We start from the raw sequence: 17826 nt of genomic DNA on the forward strand, positions 1-17826 counted from the left end.
TATAACTATTAGTTTTAACTCTAAACTTAACAAAAAATTTGATATTTTTTTTTAAATCAATTTAGTTGTTTACTTTACTCAATTTGGGTGTTTTCTTTCAACTTTGATGGCTTGACCGGTGCACTCCAAAGGGTTATCTTTTGGATGAATTTCAGAGGACAAAAACATGTTTTTCTGTAACCTCAGATTCAGCGGTAGAAGATGCCAATATGCTGCTCTAGTTTCTTTTTATGATGATCGGTGGGTTCCAGAGCTTTGGTTTTTCTGTTTTCCTTTCAAATATCTTTTCAATAGACGAACTATAAATTAAAGAGAGTAATGGTAATTATTTATCTTAATTATTTAATTATAGTTTTTGTTAACTTGTATCTTAAAACATAGATTAAATATACCATTAAAAATTATTAAAAAATTTCTATTATTATACTTTTAAAGTATGGTCTTAGGAATTAGACATAAGTTAATTAGATTTTTTAATTATATACATAGTCATAACAGATAATTTCAAACTTAAAATACAATAAAATATAATAATATTAGAGAGATAATAATTTAAAATTATTTTAATAAATTTAGTATTTATAATTTTATTATGTAATTTTGTGCTATTTTAAATTAATTTTTATTATCTTCTAAATATTTTTATAAAAATACCATTAACAAAATATTTTATGCAAAAGAATAATTCACACATGGAGGTTAACAAAATTAAATAAACCATATATATGACAAATTTAATTTCATTTGGGATAATCCATATCATAGTGTGATATAATCTCCGTTACTCAGTACAGTAGATGCGTAATAACATGAACACTATACTAAACCTTCGAAAAAAAAAAACCCAGCTAATATTATATATGGGGAGTGACTGCGATTCAAGCAATAAACTCCCTTATTTTATTTGAAAGCATCATAATATAACTTCAATAGAAACACATAACAGTGTTTCCAAATAAACACAAATAAAGAGTAGACTATAACTCTTGCTCTAATAGCATAATTATTGTTTCTCGATTCATCATCACCGTCCGAATTTTCTTCACTTGATGCTGAAAAAAAAATATTGATAAAATTAGTTTCAGACATATAGACTATAAACACATTCAATAAAAATAATTATTGAATCTAATAGAATGATCACTCTTTTACATATAATACAAGTTTATAAGACAATATCATTTTTTTCACACCATTTTTATTGATAAAATTAACAAAGTTAATAAAAAATACATATAATACAATTTTACAAGTTTTTAATGTTTCATTGGGTTTCAAACAATATTATTTCGAATAAAATAGAACTTTATTGTGAATTAAAAAAAAAACATAGAAATGAGCAATTTGTAACAATAATTAAGCATGAGGTTACCTAGAACAGTTGATAGAGGTGCTAATCTTATAGGGAATGCTAACACCACATTTGCCAGGGAGAGAGGCAGCATTGTTAGGGTTAATTTGGCTGCCAAGACTAGCCGCGGCCGATTTCAAGCAGTTACAAACTGCTTGACGGTCAGAGGTGGTCTTGGCAGTGCCATTGATGTTCTGGATGCCACTACAACATGGTCCGGAAACAGTTCCTCCGCTTTTGAGGTAACCAAAGCATGGAGCTATACTCTTTGTGACAAAGGAACATTGGATGGCAGCTTTGGCGATGGGTGCACCCACTATAGCCATGCACAACATGAGAACCACACATGGTGCTAGCTTAGCCATTTTTCAAAGGGAAGTGTCACTAATTGAAGGGTTTTGGATTTATGTGTAGTGATGAATGCAAATGTATGCAATATTGCTTGGTGGAAAATGGTGTGAGGCTGTGGTGTTATATAGTGATTTTAAAAGTTTAATTGGGTCTTTATATACTCTTTATATATTTTTTTTGGTAATGGAGTTTTTATATTGCGTTTAACTTTATAAATAGATTTTTTATATTAAAAAATATTAAAATTAACAACATATTCTTTTTAAAAAAAATGTTGCAAATATCTATTAAAATTTTAATTGTAGGTATTTTCAATTTACGAAAAAATATTCTGTTAATTATGATATTTTTTATATTGACAATGACTTAATTACAAAATTAAAAGTATTGTAAAGACATAATTGAGAGGGAGAAAAATATAAGACTCTAATTATAAATTTAGTAAAATTATAGAGACTAACAAACTGAACATACTAACAAACGATTTTAAACAGTAGATTACTTTTTTTTTTAACCGAAACCCATTTATTATTGAAAAATAATATTATTATGTATCTATCTGACTAATCTAATTCAGTGTATATGGATCCCAAATGAAATTTTTAGGCATTCAAACAACTTTTTTTTTTCAAAATTTGAAGTTGATAGATATTCTTTATCTTATTTAAATCTGAATTCTAAAGTTTGAATCGTCCAATAAAAAAAATTTAATTATATAAGTGTTAAATCTAGCTATAGTGTGATGTTTTTATTATTTTTTAATTTATTATTTTCTTTGGCATATTTTTTATATATAATTAATTCAAAGTTATATTTATGTATAGATGATTCAGTAACTACAAATTAAAATCTTATTAATATATCAAACTAATTCGTATTATTATATATAGCTAAATATAGATATTTAATTCTGCTTTTGTTCTCAAACAATTGTATGTTTGGGCAAATAGTTATTCATATACTGAAAAACCAATGTATCTAAGTATCAATTAATGTTTTGGGTATCTCGAGAGACTTGAGATTTGGGTTTTACATGCTTTCTTCAATGTGCTTGGATTGGGACCATAGAATACAGTTACAATACAACAATCCAAATACATTCCGCAGGTCATCATGCCTCTGCTCTGCGTTATTTTCAACCCTAAACTCTAGTTTGGACTTTATTTATGTCTCTTTAAAGCTACGTACCGAATCCAATTTTCTATATATAATAAAGTTAGATGATTAATAAATATTATTATTTTAGTCAATATTTAATTTAAAATATATAATTTATATTTATATTTATATTTATTACAGTTTATATATAAAAATTAAAATAATTTATATTTTATATTTTTTAAAAATTAGATATATAAATTATTAAAATTTAATTATTGAAAGTAATTTCACATTTGTACCAACTAAATACAGGCCAAAATTAATAAAAAAATGCTATCCCTCAAAATTTTCTGTTTTATTAATATCCCAATACTCTTCCTCCTCTACATTTTATCTCTTTAATTTTTCGACATAAATAGGTAATGTTAAGGGTATATTTCTACTCTCAAAAATACGTTGGATCTAATAAAATAGTTCCTTAATTAAACAAAATGAATTTATAATTTTGAAATATAAAAAATTTGATAAAACATACTAAATGTCAATTTTTTTTATCGTTTCTATTGCCGCTGATGTCACTGTCAACATGACACAGAGAAAAATAGATAATGGAATTCGAATTTCTCATCCTTATTTAAACAAATGAGCTAATTATTCCACAAACTCAAGTTGTGTATTGTGTTTCGTTTTAGTCATGGGTTATGTATTCTATTAAATATTAGTAATAACAATTAACAAGGCGTTATTTGTTTGATATGTGTGAATTTATGGAATTAAAGAGCAAGTGGGAGTACATATTCCTCATCTAGCGCCCGACGCTCTGCTAGAATTTTACTATGCTGCCTCCATGGTTACACATTTCTTTGTCTTTTCTTCGTCAAACTCTTTTCCATCTTCTTCTACTTTCTTTTCTTAATTTCTTTTCCACTTAGCTCCCTAATTTTCGTTTTATCTCCCAATTCATTCCTCTTTTAATTCATTCCATTTTCTAATTCACTCATTCTATATATCTTATGTCTCTTTGGAATCATTGAATAATAATTTTGATTTTCTCTACACCATGAGCAATAAATCAGAGACTCAGAACCCTCATATAATTGCTATGACGGTGGAGGGTGTCAGCCTTCAAGTGGCACCCAAAGAAATATGAAACTGCTCTCGTGGAATTGTCGGGGTTTGGGGAGACCCTTGATCCACAATCTTAAAGGGATTTGCAAATCCTACTCCCCCGATGTTGGTTTTATCTGTGAAACAAAAAATCAATCTCGACAAGTTGAAGGAAAACTAAGATCTTGTGGTTTCAAGGAATGGTTTATTGTAGATCCGGATGGATTATCAGGGGGTTTGGCAATGGCATGGAGGGATGGTTGCACTGTTCAGATTTTACAGCATGCACTACCAAAAAGAAGGGGTTTAGCCACGGAAAAATCCGTGGCTAAACTCCAAAAAAACTGTGGCAATTATGCTTTTGCAACAAATGAACATCCGTAGCTAGGGAGGGCGACGCGTTTTTAGTTAGCCACGCTTTTTACTCCAATAGCCACGGTTTTAACACCCGTGGAGACATTTGGTTAGCCACAACTTTAGCACGTTTAGACACACTCTTTTCCATGGCAAAATAAAATATTTACCTGTGACAAAATTGATCAGGCCGGGCTTTTTTGCCATACTTTTTTCCGTGGCTAACGATAGAAGTTAAATTAAAAAAAAATATCATAATAAAAATGCTCTTTAATATAAAATTACATCATATAATATTAAAAAAATTAATCACATTCCTATACATATTATTCATAGTATAAAAATATAAAATTAACAAATACTTAGTATTGAAAAGCAAATATCCTAGATTAATGGATTTAATGTTAAAAAAATATTCAAATAAAACTATTACAAAATAAATATCAAACTTTGCTAAAATGATACACATCTTGAAAGTATCAAAATAATGAATTTATCAAGCTCTCCATTTCTTGTTACACAGACAATCCACATACAAAAATATTTTCGGGTAAATAGTAAAAAATACGCATAACTTCGGCCACTAAATTATACACCACTGAATTATACACCCTGTCGATACTCCAGTTGCTTTGTGTACTTCAATAAAATCTGTTAAGCAAAATAGAGATCAAGAATTAAGCTAAAAAATTAATAGGTCATGATTTGACTCCTTCGAAGATGATAAAAAATTAAGGTACAATACTTACTTTTCGGATGTAATTTGCAGCTGCTTTGTGGCCTTCAATTGTCAGTTGCATAACATCTTTCAAAATGCCAATTGGTGATTTAGAATCTATCTACAACCAGTAACAAAAGAAAGAATGCATGTTGGAATTAAAAAAAAAAAAGAGTCTAAAATTAACTTTCATTGTTGACTAAAAGAAATATAAAAAACAAAATGATGTCATGAAAATCTTCTTCGCGATTCGGGTTTATAGATAGAATTCTGATTCCACCGATTTTGCTTGCTTCTTCGGCGACTCAAACTGACGGTACTCGAACTGCAAATCATGGTCATGCTCTTTCACAGAACGTCCGGTGTGATCATACCTGGAACCTAAACAGGAACGTCTTGAGCGAATTGCTCTGAAGGTTAGCTGAATTGATCTGAGTGCAGCAGTTAAGAAATTACGATCGGGAGAAACGGAAGAAAATGTTATTAACGAAAGGGTTGACTGCATGTTATCAAACTTGAATTAATTGCAGGAGCTAACAAATAGGGATTTTGGAAATAGTGGAAGGAAGTTATTGTTAAGACTGGATGAGTGGGCTACTTAATAAAAGTTGCGCTTAACATTGCCGCTCAAAATTTCATTCATCCTATTATAGATGTTAATTTGAATTTTGTTTAGTGAACTAACTATAACTTTTTAATTTAGAGTAAAATTTAATTTTAATAAAAAAATATCAAATTGTAAAATTTACAACTTTAAATTATATTAAAAAATTTTACATATTAATTAGAATTTAAAATTTTTACTCGTTGAATTTAAAAAAAATGGCATCAGTAAAAATTAAAATAAATAAACTTAAAACTTAAGAATTTGATACCTTTAAATTGAAGAAAAAAAATTTTATACATAATTAAAAAATGAACTCCGATAAAAATAATTTTAATTTATTTTTTAAATTAAATTAATAAAATATAGGTATAAAACTAATATTCTGAATTTTAAAAGTTAAAATTCTGTTTATTAATGTTGCCATAAATTAAGAGTGAGTAATTAAATAATGAATAATTAAATTAGTTATTATTTTAATAAAATCATAGTTAGTATTTTTTACTTTCTAAAATTAGTTAGAACTATTTTATCAAAGATAAATATGTACTCTTTTTATAAGTACTTTTTTTATAATTTTAACATTTATTTTTAATTGAATCATTTTATTCTATCACCAAAATCTCTAAATAATGCATATGGTAAAATTGGACACTGAAACTGCATTTGACCAAAAAGAACACGCACAAAAAATGTAACAACTAAAATATAAATATTGAAATTGTATATATATAATTTAGTCTTTTTGGTTACATTACAATCTGATTTAGTAACAAGTAATGAATAATACAACCACGTTAAAAAACTACAGTTAAATCAAAAAGAAAAAATTAATCAAATCAGCGCATAGCTAATACTAAGTAAAAAAATACATGATTCAGAGATATGGCCAAATTCAAGGATCATACGAAGGGAGAAAATTATACATCATCAACAATATCTAAAGTCAAACCATTAGCATACTTTATTAATTTTTCATGGCAGCACTCAAAAGGGGGAGAAGAATTCAACAATTGAAGAATTGAAAAAGCCTGCACATGATAAATCGAATTTACCTTTAAGTTACGGTTTAAATTTTAAAAAAGTAAAAACTGCATAAAAATATTTTGAGAGGGATGGAGGACAAAACCAAATTAAACGCGGAATTTAAAAGTGAAAATCGTTCGATTTTGTCACGATAATCATTGAGTCTGTGGTCATTGAGAGAACTCATCTCAAGTTAGCCACGAACAAACAAAATCGTCGAAAAATTTCACAAAATTTGGCCACAGAAATACAAGACGTTGCAAGTGATTACCACGATCATATAAATTTGCCACTCTTTTTAGTTCGTGAGTATCTTCCCGTTGGTAATGTCCGTATTTCTGGTAGTGATGGTAGATTTTTCATTGCGGCATCAGTTCTGACAGCTGGTTCTAATGATCCCTATGGTGTTCTAGGTGTTTATCTCAATTCAAATGATCAATATAGAATGGCTCAATTTGCTGAATTAACTTCAGTCACCCAACAATTCGATGGTAAGGTTGTGTTAATGGGGAATTTTAATGTCATTTCTAATCAATTGGAGAAAGAAGGTGGGGGTGCTAAATCTCCTTCTTCTATTGAAACCTTTAATAGTTTCATTGATGATAATTCCCTGATTGATATTGGTATGGTCGGAAGACCATTCACTTGGTCAAATAGACGGAGGGGTGATGAGTTGATACAGGAAAGACTGGACCGATTCCTGGTAGGAGTTGATTGGCAGCAACTCTATCCCAATGCAACAGTTCTTAGACTGTCAGAATCAGGCTTGGATCATGCCCCTCTTCTCCTAGACTCTAATCCGAGAACTGAGAGATCTAAACGCCGATTCAAATTCCAAGAAAGATGGTGTTCCGATGATGAAATAAGGCAGATTGTTAGAGAGGTTTGGCATGAACAGATTGATGGTTCAGCCATGTATATCCTAGCTCAAAAAATAAAGCGTTGTCGGCATAAGATTGTCAGATGGCAGCAAGAACACAGATCTAATTCGAAGGTGGAGATTGATTTACTACAGTCGGAATTAGAGGAACTTCGTTTAGCAGGAATTCATGGAGGCGACATCATTTCAGAAATAGAGGACAAACTTGAAAAAGCATTACAAAATGAGGAATCTTATTGGAAAGATAAGTCTAGAGTCAAATGGCTCAAATCTGGTGATCAGAATACAGCTTTCTTCCATCAGAAATTTAGAAATCGAACCCGAAGGAATAGAATTTGGCAACTAACTGGCAGTGATGGTGAAGTGGCTACTTCAAATGCTGGTATTGCTTCTGTGACTGAATCTTATTTCAAGGACATCTTTTCCTCCACTTGTCATGAGAACCCTGAACCTCTGTTTATTGATTTTGAACCTAAGGTTACAACTCACATGAACCATAGGCTTCAAAGACCAATGACTATGGAGGAAGTGAAACGCGCAACATTTAGCATTCATCTTCAAAGTGCTCCAGGAGATGATGGTATGACAGCAAAATTTGTTCAAAGCTTTTGGAACATACTTAGTGGTGATGTGTTTCGAGCAGTTAAGAGCTTCTTTTCTGGGGGCAGAATCTTAAAGGGTTTTAACCACACTCAGATCTGTCTTATTCCCAAGATTTCTGATGCTAAAGATATGACTCAGGTAAGACCAATAAGCCTATCTTCAGTCTTTTACAAGATTATCTCCAAAGTATTTGTACATAGGCTTCAGGGTATGATGAATAGACTAATTAGCCCTACGTAGAGTGCTTTTATTAAAGGCAGATTAATCTCTGATAATATCCTAATTGCTCATGAGTGTATGCATTACTTGAAGAACAAAAAAAGGGGTCTCGAAAATAAAATGGCGCTAAAATTAGATATGAGTAAGGCATATGATAGGGTGGAATGGCACTTTCTTTGGTTTATATTGGAGAAGTTTGGTTTTGACTCCCGATGGATCATGTGGATTCGAGAATTAGTGACAACTGTTTCTTATTCTGTTATTGTGGAAGGACAACCTTATGGTTTCTTCAAACCAAATAGAGGTATTCGACAAGGAGATCCTCTATCCCCCTATCTTTTTCTTTTTTGTGCAGAAGGTCTCTCCTTCTTGCTACACAAGGCAGAACAAAACAGACTAATTCAGGGTCTTCAGATACATAGGCGATGTCCCAAGGTCAACCACCTCCTGTTTGCTGATAATTCCATTTTATTCTGTAAGGCTAATCCTAAAGCATGTTCAAATATCCTGCATTTATTGAATTCTTATGAAAGCATCAGTGGCCAGAGGGTAAATCTTAATAAATCTGCTGTATTCTTTAGCCACAATACTCCGTCCACTACTCGTACACTACTAGCTAACTCTATGAATATTAATCATATTGGGGCTCAGGATAAATACCTTGGTTTGTCTTCTATAGTCTCTAAATCAAAAAAGGCTTCTTTTAAAATACAGGCCAAAATAATTTCACATTAGTACCAACTAAATACAGGCCAAAATTCATAAAAAAATACTATCTCTCAAAATTTTCTGTTCTATTAATATCCCAATACTCTTCCTCCTCTACATGTTATCTCTTTAATTTTTCGACATAAATAGGTAATATTAAGGGTATATTTCTACTCTCAAAAAAATGTTGGATATAATAAAAACAAAATAAATTTATAATTTTGAAATATAAAAATATTTTATAAAACATACTAAATGACAATTTTTTTTATCGTTTCTATTGCCGTTGATGTCACTATCAACATGAGACAGAAAAATAGATAATGGAATTCGAATGAAAAATAGGTAATGGAATTTAAATTTCTGACATTTGTTTAAGTAAATAAATGAGCAATTTTTTTTTTTTGTTTTCTAGGATATTTCCCAATTCGATAAGTCAAGGACTAATCTATCACAAATCTGAGCTCCATTTAAAAGTCTGTCGTTGGTTAATGAGTTGCTGCATGCACTTGACCAACCCAAATTGGTTTAATAAATGAGCTAATTATTCTACAAATTCAAGTTGTTTTTTTTTTTTCACGGTATCCCCCAATTCGACAAGTCAAGGACTAATCCATCACAAATTTGAGTTCTATTTAAAAGTCTGTCGCTGGTTAATGAGTTGCAGGATGCACTTGACCAACCCAAGTTGGTTTAATAAATGAGCTAATTATTCTACAAATTCAAGTTATGTATTCTATTGTTTTTTTTTTAGTCATGGGTTATGTATTCTATTAAATATTAGTAATAACAAGGCGGCTTTTGGTTTTGCTAAACTCAAAGCCCAATTTCTAATGACGGATAATTTTAAATACATATACAAAAACGAATCAAAGCCCAAAGTGAAGATAAATCCCATCCTAACACTTACAGGAATCTGGAGGATGACAAATAATTGTTGAATCCTTCGGTCTAAAGAATAATGTTATGAAGTGTTCAAAAATTAAGTCCACTAACATTACTTTTGTTTTTGGTCATGCACTGCAGACCCAACTCTATATGAACTTATGAAAATGACTTCCACTTGACCAAAAAAAGAAAAGAAAATGAAAATGACTTAATCTGTTGGAGCAGAAATTAAAAAAAAAATTAAGATTAAAATTAAAAAAAATTACAATAAACTTGCTCCCCACAAAAAAAAAAGTTGGATTTTAAAAATTAAAGTTTTAATAATTTTTTAAAAAAATAATTTTTTTAATTTTATAATAAAAAAAGTTTTAGAATAAGAAATAATTTTTGGTGAAAACAAGACATGTTAGACTTTATTTTAACAAACCAAACCTATAATATATTTAACTGGCCTAAATCTAACTTATAGTTTATTATAAACTTTATTTTAAATATTAAGTCTGCTCTATTATTAAATTTGACTTGGCCTGATAAAAAGTCTAATATATATATAAATTTTTTATTAAAATAAAAATAAAAAATATTTTAAAATTAATTTTCTTTTAAAAAATATTTATATACAATATACTAAATGATTCTTATGATAATATCTAAATTTTTAAAGTATTTAAAATTTGGATAAAGTATATTTTTTGTTCCTGAAGTTTGACAAAAATTTTTAAAATATCCCTAAGTTTTATTTTGTTTCAATTTTGTCCCAAAAAATTTTTATTTGCATCAAATATACCATCGACGGCTAAATTTTCAAAAAATTTAAGATTAATCCAACAATAATGTATGAAAATTATAATTGATTTGCTTGTGTTGAGGGTTGTTCTTATAAAATTGTTGTTAAATTATTTTTAAATTTTTTAAAAAAATTAGCCGTCAGGGGTATATTTGATACAAATCGAAAATTTTTTGGACAAAATTGAAACAAAATAAAACTTAGAGGTATTTTTAAAACTTTTATCAAACTATAAGGACAAAAAATATACTTTACCCTTAAAATTATTTTAATTATAAAAAATTATTTTTATATTTATTTATATTTTAACAGGTTCAGACAAACCTGACAAGCCTATTAAACTATTTTTTCAATCTGAACTTAACCTATAAATAAAATTAGATTTTTAAATCAACATAGCATAAAACTATTTTATAATAAGACAGGTCAGATCAGACCGAATGCAGATCAAATTGCATATTCTTAATAAGCCGTCTAACTTATTTTTAACAAGCCAAACCTATAATATATTTAACTGGCCTAAATCTAACTTATAGTTTAGTATAAACTTTATTTTAAATATTAAATCTGCTCTATTATTAAATTTGACTTGGCCTGATAAAAAGTCTAATATATATATATATATAATTTTTTTATTAAAATAAAAATAAAAATATTTTAAAATTAATTTTTTTTAAAAAATATTTATATACAATATATTAAATTCAATTCTTATGATAATATCTAAATTTTTAAAGTATTTAAAATTTGGGTAAAGTATATTTTTTATTCCTGAAGTTTGACAAAAATTTTAAAAATATTCCTAAATTTTATTTTGTTTTAATTTTGTCCCAAAAGATTTTTATTTGCATCAAATATACCATCGACGGCTAAATTTTAAAAAAATTTAAGATCAATCCAACAATAATGCATGAAAATTATACTTGATTTGCTTGTGTTGAGGGTTGTTCTTATGAAATTGTTGTTAAATTAGTTTTAAATTTTTTAAAAAATTAGCCGTCAGGGGTATATTATTTGATGCAAATCGAAAACTTTTGGGACAAAATTGAAACAAAATAAAACTTAGAGGTATTTTTAAAACTTTTATCAAACTACAAGGATAAAAAGTATACTTTACCCTTAAAATTATTTTAATTATAAAAAATTATTTTTATATTTATTTATATTTTAACAGGTTCAGACAAACTTGACAGGCCTATTAAACTATTTTTCTAGTTTGAACTTAACCTATAAATAAAATTAGGTTTTTGAATCAATCTAGCATAAAACTATTTTATAATAAGACAGGTCAGACCAGATCAAATGCAGGTCAGATTGCATATTCTTGACAAGCCGTTTAACTTATTTTCGCCCCTAGAAACTTATTTTGGCCTCTAGAAACAGCTGAGGGCCTGAGACTTAGTTGGAATGGCATGTCATGTGTCTCTTAATGTATGAGAGTATGTAGTGTGACTCTGTGAGTGTATTATGGTGTTATAATATTTAGAATTGAAAATTGTTCAATCAATTTAAAAAATAATAAAGTGTTAAGTTACCATAGAAAATTTTCAATCACTAAGAAGATTTTAAAAAAGTAAGAGAATATAAGATAAAAAAAATACTACATTCAATTTAAAATCTTAAAATGTCAATTTAATAAATCTTTCATCTTATAATTTTTTTATTTTTTTTATGTAAGGTTAATTTCATACATTTGTCACATTTATAATATTGACAGAAAGAGGAACGAGCTCATGTAACAAGAGAAGTTATCTCAGGTTGAAAATTAGCATTGAATGAATGAAGTTTTAAAACAGTTTTGCAGTCCATATAATAAAAAAATGAGGGTAAACGATGACCAGTTGTAAGTGATTTGCTCAAATGTTATGATCCAATCAATTTAGGTTAGTTGGTTTAATTGATAGATTATTAGCGTTGTTAAATAAATTTAAAAATTTAAATTTTGTTTTTTATATGCAATAACTTATAACCCAATAATAAAATTTTAAATGAAGTTTTGATTTATATTAAATTAGTCTGGCACACTTAGCTTCTTTGAGTTCTTTCCACCTAGAAATGAACTCCGGAAAAAACTGGAGATTAACATTGACTTTTTGCCCGATGAATACACGATGATTTATTTCTAGTAGACTTAATTAAAAAAAAAATTAAGAAAAGAAGTAGGAAAAACAACAACAAGCTGGCTAGGTATCACGACAAGTATATTGTTGGGAAGATTTCTTTAATCATCACAATAATAAATATTAAATATAGAAAGAGAAAGGTTCCAAAGAAAAATCGACGAAATAATAATTAACTTAATCTTAAAAGATGAGATATTTTTTAAATTCATCTATAAATTTTTTCTATCAAATTAATTTTTAAAAAATGATAAATTAATTATATTTATTTTTAAGTCACTCGAATTAATAATTTTTTTTAACAGTTGATAATGTAAAATATTAATTAATAATAACATGATACTTGATATGCTTAATTAGATATTGATTATATATATGTTTATAAAAATATATTAATTTAGTCTATTTTTTTAATTACATAAACCATATTTCCAATATGATCTCACTATCGATAGATTTTCATAAATATATTTGATCAACTAGATATATTATGCGTCATGTATACTTTCAGTTAGCAGTTAGCATTTTACATTATTAATCGTTGACAAAAATTGTTAGTGGTGTGACGGAAGAACAAATACGATTAATTTATAATTTTTAAAAAATCAATTTAATTAAAAAAAATCTTTTAAAAATGAATTTAAAAAATGTTCTATTTTTTAAAAAAATAATTTAAATATTAGCCCAAAAATGGACGATGCAAAAACATAATAAAATATCAACACCCGCACTACCTTCATTGTTTTATATCCTTGTAGGGTATTGGTCATTGCCCTCCAAATAAATGTCGTAAGTGATTCTTAATATTTTGTCATTTAAAATTTAAGTCTTTAATAAGTCTTTAAATTTAATAATATATTATTTTAATTTTTTAATTAATTATGTCTCTTATTTTTAAAAATTCATTATTATTTGTTATTTATATACTATGAAGCATGCATAGTGCCACAATTTCAGGATCTACTCGTTAAAATATCCTTATGGCAACAAAATAAAATACATACCAAACTTAACAACTAAACTAACTATGTCTTTATACGTGAGATATTGGAATTCAAAGGCCAACATCTAAAATTAAGTTCAAAATTTGTTAGTTGTGTTTGTTTAATTAGTTTTTTCGTTCCAGTTTCGTGCAGGCACGCACGCACGCAGCAGAATGTGCTGAATTCATTGTACAATTGGTACAACAATATTATTATGTAGTCAAGGCTAAGCATCATCATGTATATAAATAGGTGACACATCTAAAGACCTTAACCAAGAATCACAAACTCTATCATTGCTAGTTGTCAAAGAAGAGTTCCATTAACATACATGGCTGCAAGTATGACAACACTTTCTTGCTTCAAACTAAGAATATGTTTGTCGTTTTGTCTTGTAGGGTTAACACTAGCACAGTTACAACCTAGTACCTTCTATGACAATCGGTGTCCTAAAGCCCTTGTTACCATCAAAGCAGCAGTCAATCTTGCTGTCTTGAAGGAGCGTAGAATGGCTGCATCCTTGCTCCGTCTTCATTTCCATGATTGCTTTGTTCAAGTGAGTTATATATAAATATCGAAAACGTAATTATTCGTGTGTCTTCTTCTATCAGTTTAAATTTTCACAAGAAGTAATTTTATAACGTGATATTAAAATTTTTATAACTCAAAAAGTTCAGAGTTTAATTTTGTTGACTTCTAAAAAAAGAATTTTAATACAAGACAAATAAAAAAAATAAAACTTCTACAAAAATTTATGTGTTTACTTCTATTAATTTAAACTTTAAAATAAATTAATTTCATGACATTTTTTATTATTTATTTTAAAATTAAATGTATGAATAAATTTATTAATAAAATTTAATAAATTTAATTTTAATACATTGATAGTATAAAATATTTTATATAATTATTAACGAGATACATGTCTTTAGATAATTTTTTATATAATAAATTTAAAAATTAATTATTTTTACTAATATATTAATATGCGAATAATTATTATTGTAAAATTATTTTATATTAACAATGCATGAAATTTAAATTTAAAAGATTTTCATGTATATAGTAATCTGAGGCTAATTAAAAGATAATAATAATGTTATAGGGATGTGATGCTTCAGTGTTGCTAGATGACACAGCAAATTTCACTGGTGAGCGATCTGCTTTACCGAATAGAAGCTCTCTGAGGGGTTTCAATGTTATAGAGAACATTAAATCCGCACTTGAGTTTATTTGTCCTGGAGTTGTTTCTTGTGCTGACATTCTCGCCGTTGCTGCAAGAGATTCAGTTGTTGCCGTAAGTATCTACATTATTTTTGTTGCTTAATAATATATAAATATTAATTAATTTTTACTTTATATATATATATAGTTGGGTGGAACTTGGTGGGACGTGAACTTGGGGAGAAGAGACTCAAGAACTGCAAGTCTAACAGATGCTAATAACGACTTACCTGCTCCTTTTTTGGACCTTGGTAACATTATCACTGCTTTTAGTAACAAGGGTTTCACAGTTCAAGATATGGTTGCCTTATCAGGTAACTCAATCTTTGCTTCGCATGTTATTTTTCGGTAAATAAATGTTAGAGAGACAAAAAAAAATTTAAATTTTTTTATAGCAATAATTAATAAATATTAAATAAGATAAATTTGAGTAGTTTTAATTTTTAACTGATTTTTTTGTTTCTCAAATATTATTGTTATTATTTATTATCAGGGATTATAATTTTTTTTCTGAAATAAAAAACACTTGATCTCAACATTAATTTTTTAAAATAAAATATTTACGATTTTAATTAGTTTCACAATTACTAAAATTACATTACATACGTTTAATTAATGAAATGGCCGGACAATTTAACATGCCTATATATATAATGAAAATAAAATAAAAATTAGATTATTATTTGTATTATTTTTTAATTTGTATACACCTCTTCAAAAATACTATTTGTAAATACATGTATCTTCATGTATTTTTTTATTAGTTTAAATTTTTGAAAAAAATTATTTTATGATAAAATTAACCACTATATTTATATAAATATATGTGTTATTTTATTAATTTTTAATGTATATTTTATATTCTAATATGTATGATTAATTTAGTAACTAGGGTTGTGTGCAAAAAAGAAGTTAATAAATTAATATAAAGTCAATAAAAACATATAATATTTCTCTTATTTTTCAGGTGCTCACACAATAGGGAAAGCACGTTGTACAAATTTCAGATCAAGGATTTACAACGAAACCAACATAGATCCCTCTTTTGCGAAATCCATGCAAGAAATTTGTCCAATTTCAGGTGGTGGCAACAACTTAGCGTCTTTGGATGTTAGCACTACAATTGATCAATTTGACAACAGATATTTCACAGATTTAGTGAATAAAAAGGGTCTTTTGCATTCGGACCAAGTACTCTTTAATAACGGTTCCACAGATTCACAAGTTCAAAATTATGTGAACAATCCAACTCTCTTCCAAACTGATTTTGCTAAGGCAATGGTTAAGATGGGACAACTTAGCCCACTAATTTCACCCAATGGTGAGATTAGAAAGCAATGTAGTAGAGTCAATTGAGTTATTACTTAACAAAATCAGCAATCAATTTTTAAACAAAACTCATCAGATCTGTAATGAAATAGTCTTTTGTTTGTCGAGTTAAAAGATAACGTGAGAATTTAAAAAAAAAAAAATTGGTGTTTTGAAATTAAATAAATTATTTTTGTGGGTGTATAAATATTTGTATGTCTTTTAAGTATGTTCAATATATGTTTTAAAAATATTTGCAACCACTATTATCTTTATTTTATGATATCTAAAATTAACTTAGATAAAATTTTAAGAATTATATTAGTGGTTGTAAATATTTGAGGTTGATTATTGTTATTGATGTATACCTTGTGAAGTATTAAATAATTATGAGACGAATATTATTTACCGTTACATGTCTGTATTTTTATAATTTGATTGAGTAAAAAATTATATTTGTCTTGTGATTGTCCTTGTTATTACATACCTATTATGAATTGTTCTAGAGACTAGAGTAGTTACAGGCTTTATAGCGTGAATAAAATAATAAACCATTTCTCAGTTATTAATTACCTTGGTCAACTAGCAAGGATACAATATAGTTCAATGCTGTGGTAATATTATAATAGAAAGTAATACTAAGGAGTTAATTTTTTTATAGTTAACATCAGTTAATTTTTTAAAAATTAAATTTGTTTATCTTATATTCTAGATTTTATTATATTATAAATCTTAATTTTAAATTATAAATTTTAAAATAAACTTAATTAATATTAACTAACTATACATTTATATATGAATTAATGTATAGTTAGTTAATATTAATTAAGTTTATTTTAAAATTTATAATTTAAAATTAAGAATATATATATATATATATATATATATATATATATATATATATATATATATATATATATATATATATATATATATATATATATATATATATATATATATATATATATATAAAGGTGACAAGATCGTATGTCCTAACTGGCTTATACTGTTCTTTAACAAATTATAAGCATAACCATAATATTTTAATTTGACGCAGTAATTTTTTTGACTTGTTCTGAATTTCTGATAGGGGAATGGGAGAGTTACCTTGTCACGTCTCTTATATTTTCATGTTTTAAAATCCAGTTATTAACTTATTGTGTACTCGAAATTTAAAACATGCTTTGTTTTAGTATATAAAATAAAATAATACTAAAAAATTAAAAATTTCAATTAATATTAGCTAATTTTTTAAAATTATTTTATTTATCTTAAATTTTAGACTCTAATTCATAAATTTTTACCTTTATATTTTGAATTATAAATTTTAAAATCCTAAACTTAAAAAAAAATTAATTAACATTGATCAACTAAAAATTAATTTTCTATATTTTTTTAAAAAATATTTAGATCTAAAGTAAATTTTAATTTTATGAGACCAAAACTAAAATTGATAATGTTTTCATAGAAAAATACCTTATCCATGCCAAATAA

The 17826-nt window shown here is 27.0% G+C and overlaps 1 protein-coding gene across 1 annotated transcript; it reads left to right on the forward strand.

Annotated features, from left to right (window-relative positions):
• Window positions 1-14065: 14065 nt before the first annotated feature.
• Window positions 14066-16608, forward strand: LOC112729386 (cationic peroxidase 1-like). The gene is made up of 4 exons (XM_025779610.3): window positions 14066-14356; window positions 14906-15097; window positions 15173-15338; window positions 15992-16608. The coding sequence occupies exons 1-4, from the start codon at window positions 14132-14134 to the stop codon at window positions 16378-16380; spliced, it is 972 nt and encodes a 323-aa protein (XP_025635395.3). The 5' UTR covers window positions 14066-14131; the 3' UTR covers window positions 16381-16608.
• The last annotated feature ends 1218 nt before the right edge of the window (window positions 16609-17826 follow it).

Source organism: Arachis hypogaea, chromosome 12, assembly GCF_003086295.3.
Source record: "Arachis hypogaea cultivar Tifrunner chromosome 12, arahy.Tifrunner.gnm2.J5K5, whole genome shotgun sequence".
In the NCBI taxonomy this organism is placed as follows: domain Eukaryota; kingdom Viridiplantae; phylum Streptophyta; class Magnoliopsida; order Fabales; family Fabaceae; genus Arachis; species Arachis hypogaea.

Bases quoted from the DNA above. Each gene is read 5' to 3' on its own strand.
- LOC112729386 (XM_025779610.3), top strand. From the start codon at position 14,132: ATGGCTGCAAGTATGACAACACTTTCTTGCTTCAAACTAAGAATATGT. The intron at 14,357-14,905 runs GTGAGTTATATA...ATAATGTTATAG, and splicing joins TCCATGATTGCTTTGTTCAA to GGATGTGATGCTTCAGTGTT. The intron at 15,339-15,991 runs GTAACTCAATCT...CTTATTTTTCAG, and splicing joins AGATATGGTTGCCTTATCAG to GTGCTCACACAATAGGGAAA.